The following is a 12,525-nucleotide window of genomic DNA, read 5'->3' as shown; positions in this document are numbered from 1 at the left end:
TAGACTACCAAAAACCCTCAGATAGAAAAGTGGCTATGGGAGGAGGAATGTGTTCGTAAATTGCAGTCCTCATCCTTGAGGGGACAGAACAGCGACAAAGCCTGTAAAAAAAGAAAAAGAGACAGAGGAGAGAGAAAGAAAGAATGGAGAGTGAGAACCTGCGAGGAAACCTGTTGACTAGATCGACTACTACTATCAGCCTGCGTACAGGAATCTTTCAGACCACCACGGTAGTCTCTAAACTTAACCATACGTCAAAAACAAACACCTTATGAATCTGCTCATTAATGATGTCCCCATTGCGGTTTTTGTCCTATTGATAATCCACACCACACTTTTACTATACCACACAACACAGCCTTGGAAAAGCAGCCAAACATGTCTCAATAGTGGAGGAGATGTAAGCTGACTGCATGCCCAAAGCCATCTCCCTGTGACCACCAGATCTATAAATGACTTCCCATGTGGGGGGGGGGGTGATTAGATATGATGAGGATACGTAATACTATAGAACCACTAATCTCTCCACAGCCTGGTAGGGCATTCAGCAGGGAGAGAGAAGACATCTTTATCAACAATCTGTTGTGAGGGGTTATTCATTTACTTCATTACCTGTATAAAACCCACCGGAGGATATTTTCAGCACCTTTAGTGGAGATATTTGCCCAAATATAACCAACATCAAAGTGTTTTGACATAGAGAACACATGTGACTAATTGGGTTTGAACCCGGGTTGTCTGTACAGCCCTAAACCGTGTTAGCCTGCTGAGCTAAAGGCCAGGCATTAGCTTAGGGAGCCTTATGCAAGTCTACAGGTCTCAGGCAAGGTTACCTAACCACCTCTGCCACACACACACCATCTATGTTCCTCAAGGCTACTGTTGCTATGCCAGCTTCACTGCAGTTTGTGATATAACGTTACAGCTCTGACTTGGCCAGCAGCATTATGAATAACTCAACATCTTTAATGAATAGAGACAGTGATTTTACTGATGGAAATCCCCATTACTGCGCTCATTACTGCTCTCATTAAAAAGAAAAAGAAATCAAATAGATTCCGACATGATGTTGAACAATTATCTCAGGTAATGATGGTGTGATAGGGCTGGGAAGGAGCGCAGGTCATCCACCCACCCACCCACCATCCCCTCTCCGCTGTTCCACTGCCTCGTTTGCAATTCTAATGCAGGGATGATTCCATTAATCACATCATGATTAAAAAGCACCACGATACGGTCGAGCCGCCTCGTTGATCGCCGATGTGTCACAGACGTCACCGTGGTGAGCCATCACTGGGATCATAGGCTCATTTGCTACTTTCAAGACAACTCGGAACCTCCCAATTAAAATTAAAAATGTTTTTTTTGCATAATGCTTCCTATTGGTTGATTCTGATACTCTGAGCTAAATCTTTCTTCAACGAGTTTAAGTCGAAAATGTCACCGTTATCGATTTATAAACACACACAATTAACTGAATGGAAAGGTTTGTCAGACTGCCACACTGATTGTCCACAGGTACATCTATTTAAGGGGTTGAGTGAATGGAAGTTGTGCCTCCACTTCTGGAGACAGCAGAGAGTGGTATTCTATTGGATAGGTTGTCTCTCTGTCGAGAGTGTGTGGGGAATGCTCTACACCTGGATTTTGGGGTGATTGGTTTGGTTTAATTTACATTTGAACACCAGCATTCACACACCAGAGCTTTATGTATAACTATAGACAGCCCCCAAAAACAGACTTCACACAGAGAAAATACATCCCCCTTGTTAGATACACACACACAACCTGACATCGATGTCACTATTTACTTCAATTAGACTTCTGCCCCCAAGGTAGAGTGTATGTGTGTGATAGATGAAGGAAGAGAGAAGAGGGGGTCCAGTAACATCACTGTCTGACTGACAGCCCATCACCTGCAGGACACACGCACTCCCTCTGTTTCTCTCTCTCCCTCTCCTCAGGGACCAAACTGTCAATAAACACCCCCCCCCCCCCCTACACTCTTAGATACCATGAGTGACATGAGTATACATTGTCCAGGCAGTTTGCCACAGTCAGCCCATGTAGAAAGAAACATTGTACTTACTTTTGGTCATGTAGTGTGTAATACAGTATGTGGACACCTGCTAGTTGAACATCCAAAATCATGGGAATTAATATGGCGTTGTTCCCCCCTTTGCTGCTATAACAGCCTCCACTCTTCTGGGAAGGCTTTCCACTAGATGTTGGAACATTGCTGCGGGGACTTGCTTCCATTCAGCCACAAGAGCATTAGTGAGGTCAGGCACTGACGTTGGGCGATTAGGCCTGGCTCACAGTCGGCATTCAAATTCATCCCAAAAGGTGTTCGATTGGGTTGAGGTCAGAGCTCTGTGCAGGCCAGTCAAGCTCTTCCACACAGATCTTGACAAACCATTTCTGTATAGACCTTGCTTTGTGCATAGGGCATTGTCATGCTGAAACAGGAAGGGCCTTCCCCAAACTGTTGCCACAGAGTTGGAAGCACAGAAACGTCTAGAATGTCATTGCATGCTGTAGCGTTAAGATTTCCCTTCACTGGAGCTAAGGGGCCTAGCCCTAACCATGAAAAACAACCCCAGACCTATATTTCTCCCCCACCAAACTTTAAAGTTGGCACTATGCATTGGGGCAGGTAGTGTTCTCCTGGCATCCGCCAAACCCATATTCGTTCGCAGGACTGCCAGATGGTGAAGCGTGATTCATCGCTCCAGAAAACTCTATCCACTGCGCCAGAGTCGAATGGCGGCTAGCTTTACACCACTCCAGCCGATGCTTGGCATTGCGCATGGTGATCTTAGGCTTGTGTGTTGTCGCTCCGAGACATTTCCACTCCACAATAACAGCACTTACAGTTGACCAGGGCAGCTCTAGCAGAGCAGAAATTTGAGAAACTGACTTGTTGGAAAGGTTGCATCCTATGACGGTGCAATGTTAAAAGTCACTGAGCTCTTCAATAAGGCCATTCTACTGCCAATGTTTGTCTATGGAGATTGCATGGCAGTGTTCTCAATTTTATACACCTGTCACCAATGGGTAGGGTTGCAAAGGGTCGGAAATTTTCCGGTAAATTTCCTGAATATTTCCGGCAATTTTCCATGGGAAGTTAAGCACAGGAATTTGGGGAATTTTGTTTAAATTCATCCAAAAAGTTAGCTTATAACAGTGAACCTTTTTTTATGGGATACACATCAGGCAATTCTAGGTCTTGTGGCATATTTTGGTTAAACAATCCCCAATTCAATGGAATTGCAACTCTCTGCATGCACAGTGCATTCTTCCATCACATGTACAGTTGATTCTCAAGCTCTTGCACACTAATGAGATGCTATCGAGCCCACATTACCACACTGTCTGTGCCAAGGACTATATGCTTTCTGGTAAGTTTGATTGCAATACTGGGTGGGGTGAATATATTTTATAGGACATACATGATTTTTTGTTAACTAGTAAATAGTAGCCTACAGCAAAGTGTGTTTAAATCATTTCTAACTTGTTAACAATTTCTGCTAGTTAGTTTTTGCTACCATGTGGGTTTTAGCTTGCTTGATTAAGCCTGCTAACTGAGGAGTGTTAATTCACCTGTTTCCATACATGTTTTATTTTAAAACATTTAACTTACAAAGGAGTTGTTTAATCTAACTGATTAGCTATTTATATGTACATGGAATTTTATTTGTTATTTTTTTTACAAAAAATATATTCTAATCTTTATAGGAAAATGCAACGGGCACTATCTGATATGTGGAGACATTTCACTGCAGCTATTGTAGAAGGAAAAGCTGTGTACATCTGCAAATACTGTGCCAAATCAAATGTGAAGAATGCAACAAAGATGCAGAATCATCTGGCCAAATGCATAAAGTTCCCCCAGAGCTCACAACAAGCAACATCTGACAAAAGTCCCTCTACTTTTATTCGAGGTGAAAATGATGAATCAGACACCTTATCGATAGCAACAGCTCATGGTCCTCCTGGAATCAGAAGTTTTTTTGACTCAATGGAGGAACGTAGTCAGAGAAATGCTGATGAATGTCTTGCTCGAGCTGTGTATGCAACTGGTTCACCTCTGATGCTCACAGGCAATGTGTATTGGAAGAGATTTCTGAATGTTCTTTGCCCAGCATACACCCCTCCAACCAGACATGCTTTATTTACTCATTTGCTGGATGCAGAGTTCAACAAAGTTCAAGTGAAGGTCAAGCAAATCCTAGAGAAAGCAGACTGTGTTGCAATCATCTACGATGGGTGGTTGAATGTTTGTGGGCAGGGAATGATTAACTACATAATCTCCACCCCTCAACCAGTATTCTACAAGAGCACAGACACACCGGTCTCTACATTGCAGATGAGCTGAAGGCAGTCATCAATGACCTTGGACCACAGAAGGTATTTGCACTGGTGACAGACAATGCTGCAAACATAAAAGGCTGCTTGGTCTAAAATGGGAGTCCTACCCTCACACCACACCCAATGGCTGTACTGCTCATGCATTGAATCTGATCCTCAACGACATCATGGCACTGAAAACAATGGATACACTACAAGAGAGCCAAGGAAATGGTTAGATATGTGAAGGGTCATCAAGTTATAGCAGCAATCTACCTCACCAAGCAAAGTGAGAAGAATAAGAGCACCACATTGAAGATGCCCAGCAACACCCATTGGGGTGGTGTTGTCATCATGCTTGACAGCCTCCTGGAGGGGAAGGAGTCTCTCAAGAAATGGCCATATCACAGTCTGCCGATATGGACAGCCCCATCAAGAGGATCCTCCTCGATGATGCATTTTGGGAGAAAGTGGTAAGCAGCCTGAAACCTATAGCAGTAGCCATTGCACGGATTGAGGGAGACAATGCCATCCTGTCTGATGTTCTGATTCTGCTTGCATATGTAAGAGAATAAATCTGTACCTCCCTGCCCACTTCACTGTTGTTCCAAGCAGAGGAAACTGCAGTAATGAAATACAGTGGGGCAAAAAAGTATTTAGTCAGCCACCAATTGTGCAAGTTCTCCCACTTAAAAAGATGAGGCCTGTAATTTTCATCATAGGTACACTTCAACTATGACAGACAAAATGAGGAAAAAAATCCAGAAAATCCCATTGTAGGATTTTTAATGAATTTATTTGCAAATTATGGTGGAAAATAAGTATTTGGTCAATAACAAAAGTTTATCTCAATACTTTGTTATATACCCTTTGTTGGCAATGACAGAGGTCAAACGTTTTCTGTAAGTCTTCACAAGGTTTTCACACACTGTTGCTGGTATTTTGGCCCATTCCTCGATGCAGATCTCCTCTAGAGCAGTGATGTTTTGGGGCTGTTGCTGGGCAACACGGACTTTCAACTCCCTCCAAATATGTTCTATGGGGTTGAGATCTGGAGACTGGCTAGGCCACTCCAGGACCTTGAAATGCTTCTTACGAAGCCACTCCTTCGTTGCCCGGGCGGTGTGTTTGGGATCATTGTCATGCTGAAAGACCCAGCCACGTTTCATCTTCAATGCCCTTGCTGATGGAAGGAGGTTTTCACTCAAAATCTCACGAAACATGGCCCTATTCATTCTTTCCTTTACACGGATCAGTCTTCCTGGTCCCTTTGCAGAAAAACAGCCCCAAAGCATGATGTTTCCACCCCCATGCTTCACAGTAGGAATTGTGTCCTTTGGATGCAACTCAGCATTCTTTGTCCTCCAAACACGAGTTGAGTTTTTACCAAAAAGTTATATTTTGGTTTCATCTGACCATATGACATTCTCCCAATCTTCTTCTGGATCATCCAAATGCTCTCTAGCAAACTTCAGACGGGCCTGGACATGTACTGGCTTAAGCAGGGGGACACGTCTGGCACTGCAGGATTTGAGTCCCTGGCGGCGTAGTGTGTTACTGATGGTATGCTTTGTTACTTTGGTCCCAGCTCTCTGCAGGTCATTCACTAGGTCCCTCCGTGTGGTTCTTGTGATCATTTTGACCCCACGGGGTGAGATCTTGCGTGGAGCCCCAGATCGAGGGAGATTATCAGTGGTCTTGTATGTCTTCCATTTCCTAATAATTGCTCCCACAGTTGATTTCTTCAAACCAAGCTGCTTACCTATCGCAGATTCAGTCTTCCCAGCCTGGTGCAGGTCTACAATTTTGTTTCTGGTGTCATTTGACAGCTCTTTGGTCTTGGCCATAGTGGAGTTTGGAGTGTGACTGTTTGAGGTTGTGGACAGGTGTCTTTTATACTGATAACAAGTTCAAACAGGTGCCATTAATACAGGTAACGAGTGGAGGACAGAGGAGCCTCTTAAAGAAGAAGTTACAGGTCTGTGAGAGCCAGAAATCTTGCTTGTTTGTAGGTGTCCAAATACTTATTTTCCACCATAATTTGCAAATAAATTCATTAAAAATCCTACAATATGATTTTCTGGATTTGTTAATCATTTTGTCAAGTGTAACTATGATGAAAATTACGGGCCTCTCTCATCTTTTTAAGTGGGAGAACTTGCACAATTGGTGGCTGACTAAATACTTTTTTGCCCCACTGTACATCAAAAAGCGTGAAGACTTCTGCCTGAAGCCCATACACGCTCCAGCGTACATGTTGGACCCCAAGTATGCTGGCAAGAGCATCCTGTCTGGTGCAGAGCTCAACAAGGCCTATGGTGTCATCACTACCGTGTCTCGCCACCTTGGCCTGGATGAGGGCAAGGTTCTTAGCAGTCTGGCGATGTATACTTCCAAGCAAGGGCTTTGTGATGGAGATGCAATATGGCAGTCGTCCCAACATATCTCATCAGCCACCTGGTAGAAGGGACTTTGTGGGTCTGAGGCTCTTTCCCCTGTTGCCTACATCATCCTCCAAATCCCACCAACATCAGCCGCCTCAGAGCGCAACTGGTCCTTGTTTGGGAACACACACACCAAAGCACACAACAGGCTGACCAATACAACGGTTGAAAAAATGGTGGCCATCCAGGCAAATTCTAGGCTTTTTGAGCCTGACAATGAGCCATCCTCAACAAGGTTGTTAAGTGACAGTGAAGATGAGGCCTCAGAGTCTGATGTTCAAGAGGTGGACATTGAGGAGGTCCAGGGAGAAGACATGGAAGCCTGAGAGTCTGATGTTCAAGAGGTGGACATTGAGGAGGTCCAGGGAGAAGACATGGAAGCCTGAGAGTCTGATGTTCAAGAGGTGGACATTGAGGAGGTCCAGGGAGAAGACATGGAAGCCTGAGAGTCTGATGTTCAAGAGGTGGACATTGAGGAGGTCCAGGGAGAAGACATGGAAGCCTGAGAGTCTGATGTTCAAGAGATGGACATTGAGGAGGTCCAGGGAGAAGACATGGAAGCCTGAGAGGAAAACAACCAAAGCTTTAGTTTCTAGACTATCAATTTACAGATGTTGAAAATGTTTTTGGGAGACGCGATGGATCATTGGGGATCATTCAATATTCCCTTTCTTTTGTTGTTCAGTGAAATCATCCCATGTGAAGAGTCAACTCATTTAATTAAAGTTAAATTCGTAACTAAATTGTTTCTCTAAATGTATTTATATTGGAAGGATTTAATCATTTGCAATTATGTCTACTTATGATAAGGTAAAAGGTTTATGTTTGTCTCCATATGATATGGGAAATATATACAATTAAAAAAAAAATACATTTAAATGGTATTAATATTATTTTGCATTATTTCCGTTAATTCCTACCTTAATTCCCACCTCTGAATATTTCCCAAAATGTGCAACCCTGACAATTATTGTGGCTGAAATAGGCGAATCCACATACTTTTGATATATATAGTGTACATTACTGATTAAGCCCCTTGCTCCATGCTCTGGAGGCTAACACTACAAGTCTATGACCATAATAACAAACAAGCATCGGTCTTCCTTATAGAGCAGTAACAGAGACTGTTGGCATAGTAACAGAGACACGACACTCGGTTTAGACCCAATTACCTTCCAGTCAACTGGATACAAGGAAGATGTGGACAAATCAAAGACCCTGCCTGCATTCACCAGTAATTGGGCTGTTCCCACAAAAACACACAGGGAGATCTTAACCAACTGTACGCAATCTTGGAGAGAGAAATCAGGTCATCTGCCCACTTATCCCTATCTCTCCATCACACTGCCAGCGAATGTGCCCACCATGCTGCCAGTAATGCCACCCTGAACAAAGCTGTAAACATAGTCTAACATATATCTGACTGCAGTAAGTCTCTATAACAGAGATACTGCCACCTCCCCTCTCTCAGTCTAGGGGTTGGGGAGAGAGGTTTGTTATCCAAGTTACCAGCCAGGACAACGTCGTGTGTGTGTGTGTGTGTGTGTGTGTGTGTGTGTGTGTGTGTGTGTGTGTGTGTGTGTGTGTGTGTGTGTGTGTGAGTGAGTGAGTGAGTGAGTGAGTGAGTGAGTGAGTGAGTGTGTGTGTTGGTAGGAGGTTGGTGTGTATCTGCAAGCGTATATAAAGCGTGTGTGTTCAGGGCCTCCTTTGCTCTCACGTGCAGAAGCACAGCTGAGGAACCTTTTCATCAGCGAGAGGAGAGGGCTAATTATGAAGACTGGGAGAGAGAAGAGTAGAGAGAGTTGGAAGAAAGAGAGAGGGGGGCTGGATGAGAGGTGGGATAAGGGAAGATGGAGAGAAATAGAAAAAGAGGGTGATGAGAGGAAGGAGAGAGAGGGGAAAGAGAAAGGACAGGGAGATTTAGAGAGGAAGGAGAGAGAGGGGAAAGAGAAAGGACAGGAAGATTTAGAGAGGAAGGAGAGAGAGGGGAAAGAGAAAGGACAGGGAGATTTAGAGAGGAAGGAGAGAGAGGGGAAAGAGAAAGGACAGGGAGATTTAGAGAGGAAGGAGAGAGAGGGGAAAGAGAAAGGACAGGGAGATTTAGAGAGGAAGGAGAGAGAGGGGAAAGAGAAAGGACAGTGAGATTTAGAGAGGAAGGAGAGAGAGAGGAAAGAGAAAGGACAGGGAGATTTAGAGAGGAAGGAGAGAGAGGGGAAAGAGAAAGGACAGGGAGATTTAGAGAGGAAGGAGAGAGAGGGGAAAGAGAAAGGACAGGGAGATTTAGAGAGGAAGGAGAGAGAGGGGAAAGAGAAAGGACAGGGAGATTTAGAGAGGAAGGAGAGAGAGGGGAAAGAGAAAGGACAGGGAGATTTAGAGAGGAAGGAGAGAGAGGGGAAAGAGAAAGGACAGGGAGATTTAGAGAGGAAGGAGAGAGAGGGGAAAGAGAAAGGACAGGGAGATTTAGAGAGGAAGGAGAGAGAGGGGAAATAGAAAGGACAGGGAGATTTAGAGAGGATGAGAGAGGGGCAAGGAGTGCACCTGCCACTCTTTCTACTCTGTTGTTTTCTCTCTCTCTAAAGCACACACACTCTCTCCTCCCACCCTATGATGGAGGATGGCACTGGCCCCCTCTCTTCCTCCAACACAGAGAGAGAGAGAGCGAGAGAGTGAGGGAGGGATGTAAGAGGGAGGAGAGAGAGACAAATAGAAGCAGACTCATTCTGTTACCAGTGCGCTCTGCACTCCTCTCTATGCCAGTACCTCTCCGTGACGCTCCCATACGCTAACACACACACACACACACTTTGTTACTGCACGCTACACACTTATCCTGAGGACACACACACAGACAAAAAGACTGTGCGGTTGTTGAGCGGGAGCGGCATGGAATGGAACCTCAGAAGGATGGACAGTGAACTGAGACAGATCAACACAGACCTGCTGCAGCCCAGCAAGAGCATCAAGAAGCCCTCCTCAGGCACCATCACTCTCAACGTGGGGGGCTTTCTCTATGCCGCACACCGCACCACCCTCAGCCGCCACCAGGGGTCAGTGTTGGAGGAGCTGGCCAGCGGCAGGAAGCCCATCCAGCACACTGACTCCATGGGCAACCCCTTCATCGACCGCGACGGCCCCGTGTTCAGACACATCCTCAACTTCCTGCGGACCGGAGACCTGCAGCTGCCCGACGACTTCCGAGAGGTGGGCCTTCTGAGAGGAGAAGCAGAGTTCTACCGCCTCAGCGGATTGGTGGAGGCTATTTCAGAGTGGGAGGGGATGCGGGCGGCGCAACGGGAGCCCGCCTTCCTGGAGGTGACTGACGAGAGGTCGCAGGGCTTCAAGGTGTACTGCAGCGACCCCTCCTTCATCGACAAGATCAAAGGGCGCCTGGTTCAGATCTCAAAGAGCCGGCTGGACGGCTTCCCGGAGGAGTTTGAGGTGTCGTCCAACGTGATCCAGTTCCGCCACTTCATCAAGTCGGATCCTGGCTCCAGGCTGGTGCTGAAACAGGACAGTACCTTCCTGTGTACCCTGGAGTGTCTGAAGCTAGAGACGGTGATGCTGGCCCTGAAGGCTGGCTTCTCTCTAATCAGCTCTCTGGACAGCAGCAAGGGATCTGTGGTGGCCGCAGAGGCTCTGCACTTTGTCAAGTAAGAGAGGGTGGGGAGAGGCAGGGAAGAGGGAAAGATGGGGGAGCAGGATCAGGAAGGGAATGAACAGGGAGGTGGATAGAGGGGAAGACTGGGAGAGAGGGGGGCAGGTACAGTAGGTAGTGAGGGAAACAAGAGGGAGACGAAGGGATGAGGGAAGGAGAAAGGTGTCTGATTCCAGATTGACACCTAGCCCCTAGATTGAAACTGACGCAGGACAGTCATTTCTCTGCACTTTGTCTGGAGTCCAACCTCAGAGTCAAGAGAGAGATGATCCACCCTCACTGCTGCAGGACAGAACACAACCTCTCAGAGGACCAGTCCCCTACTGAATTACACATACATAAGCTGCTTTTTCCATCCAGGCTGCTTCCCCTTCAAACCAGCCTTAGTGCACCGTGAGGTATTACAGTGTGTGTTTTCGGTTGCTGTGTTTTGAGTTGAGTTGTGTGACCAAGCCTTTCTCTGGATTCTGAGGGGAGAGGTACAGTTGAACACTATACCTCTGACTGACTGTTGCTGATCATTGGACAAAAAAACTATTGTTTAATTGCAGTAACTTGCCTGACTAGATGGAAGGGAGGTCAGTGTGAATGCCCTGCAGCAGAGAAGCACAGAGAGTTTAGACCCAAAGGTTCAAATCTAGCATGATGCATGTGCAGTGAAGATTTTCAAATCAGACACCAACATTGTGATTGTAAGTGCTGTGAGTGAGTATGTGACAATGTGTGTTCTTTTGGAAATGTGAATGTTTTGTTTCACACAAAATAAAAGTCATGAATATCGGCATGATTATATTATCTAATATTTTCCACAAGTCATGCTGGCATTTGTGTCTACTCTATTATATACAGTACAAGGGGACTTGTATATCATATTTAATTGCATCAACATTATGACAGTTGATTAAGGCAGACAGAGCTGACCATAGCGCTTTAATAGAATAGACTGGGAACTAATGTATCAGACGTAGAACTGTAAAAGAGTTAGCAACTTAGAAAGTCAGCTTAGTGTACTGGAACATGCATCCGTGCCCAACATCCCAGAGCAGTCACCTCAAACCAAACATGCAGTGTTTTGACGTACAGATTTAGGATCTTAATCACCGTTGCAGAACAGTAAAACATGAAGTGTATTTGAGGCTTAAAAAAAAGCTTCTGAAGTTTATAATTTCCACTTTGAAATTTCAGACTTGATTTATCCTTAAGAAGAATGTATCAACCCGTACAAAAATGTAAATTATTTATAATCCATATAATAATTCACATTTCCTGTTTCTAAAGGATTATTTTCCTGCTGTAGCAAACTGGCTCAAATTAAGATCCTACATCTGTAATGTAATAACCTACCTGAAAGGATCATAATCAAATCTGAACTCCTATATTAAATCTCTTTTCCCATTTCACTACATTTATCATTTTTTTACATTATTTTTATTTAACCTTTATTTAACTGGGCAAGTCAGTTAAGAACAAATTCTTATTTACAATGACGGCCAAACCCGGCCAAACCTGGATGACGCTGGGCCAATTGTGCACCATGGGACTCCCAATCACAGCCAGACATGATACAGGCTGGACTCGAACCAGGGACTGTAATGACTCCTGAAATGCAGTGCTTTAGACCGCTGCGCCACTCGGGAGCCCAATGTTATAAGCCAACATTTCATATAGGAAGTGATCACTGGTGAGTGAGGTTAGTGATTGACAGTTGTGCAGGTGTCTTCATCCCAGAGCCTCTAGGATTTATGCTCCCCAGACCATGGAGACTATTGATATTTTAAGAAGTGGGTCAGGAAGGTAATTCAATAAACACTGCTCTCTTCCCTCAAGGTGTACCTCTTTTTACAATCATATCTCAACCTTTTAAATGTGTAGTACTATCAATTATTTCACTATGCATTTAGGCCAATACTACATTCCACAACAAGACTAAACATATTGAATCAATAATTGTGTAGTTATTTCCCAAAACTCTGCTAAAGGGGTTGTTGTTGAGCAGTGGGTCAGTATTCCATGAAATGTTTGTACCGAGTACTGGTGGTAGAGTATGATACGGTGCACCTCTGACTAAGCAGACAC

The 12,525-nt window shown here is 44.9% G+C and overlaps 2 protein-coding genes across 2 annotated transcripts in view; one reads left to right on the top strand and one right to left on the bottom strand.

Moving 5' to 3' along the window:
* The window catches only part of LOC139406094 (general transcription factor IIF subunit 2-like), a 50,999-nt gene that overhangs the window by 16,301 nt on the left and 22,173 nt on the right, over positions 1 to 12,525 (bottom strand). The gene's annotated exons all lie outside the window — the stretch shown is intronic.
* On the top strand, positions 9,571 to 10,448 carry LOC139406095 (BTB/POZ domain-containing protein KCTD4-like). The gene has a single exon (XM_071148563.1). It carries the CDS (start codon positions 9,678 to 9,680, stop codon positions 10,446 to 10,448), a length of 771 nt encoding a protein of 256 aa, XP_071004664.1. The 5' UTR covers positions 9,571 to 9,677.

The sequence above is a fragment of the Oncorhynchus clarkii genome, chromosome 3, assembly GCF_045791955.1.
Source record: "Oncorhynchus clarkii lewisi isolate Uvic-CL-2024 chromosome 3, UVic_Ocla_1.0, whole genome shotgun sequence".
NCBI classification, from domain to species: domain Eukaryota; kingdom Metazoa; phylum Chordata; class Actinopteri; order Salmoniformes; family Salmonidae; genus Oncorhynchus; species Oncorhynchus clarkii.
Note: the sequence above shows the minus strand (reverse complement) of the source record. Positions and strands in the feature narration are given on the sequence as shown.

Coding starts and splice junctions, on each gene's coding strand:
- LOC139406095 (XM_071148563.1), top strand. CDS start 9,678: ATGGAATGGAACCTCAGAAGGATGGACAGTGAACTGAGACAGATCAAC.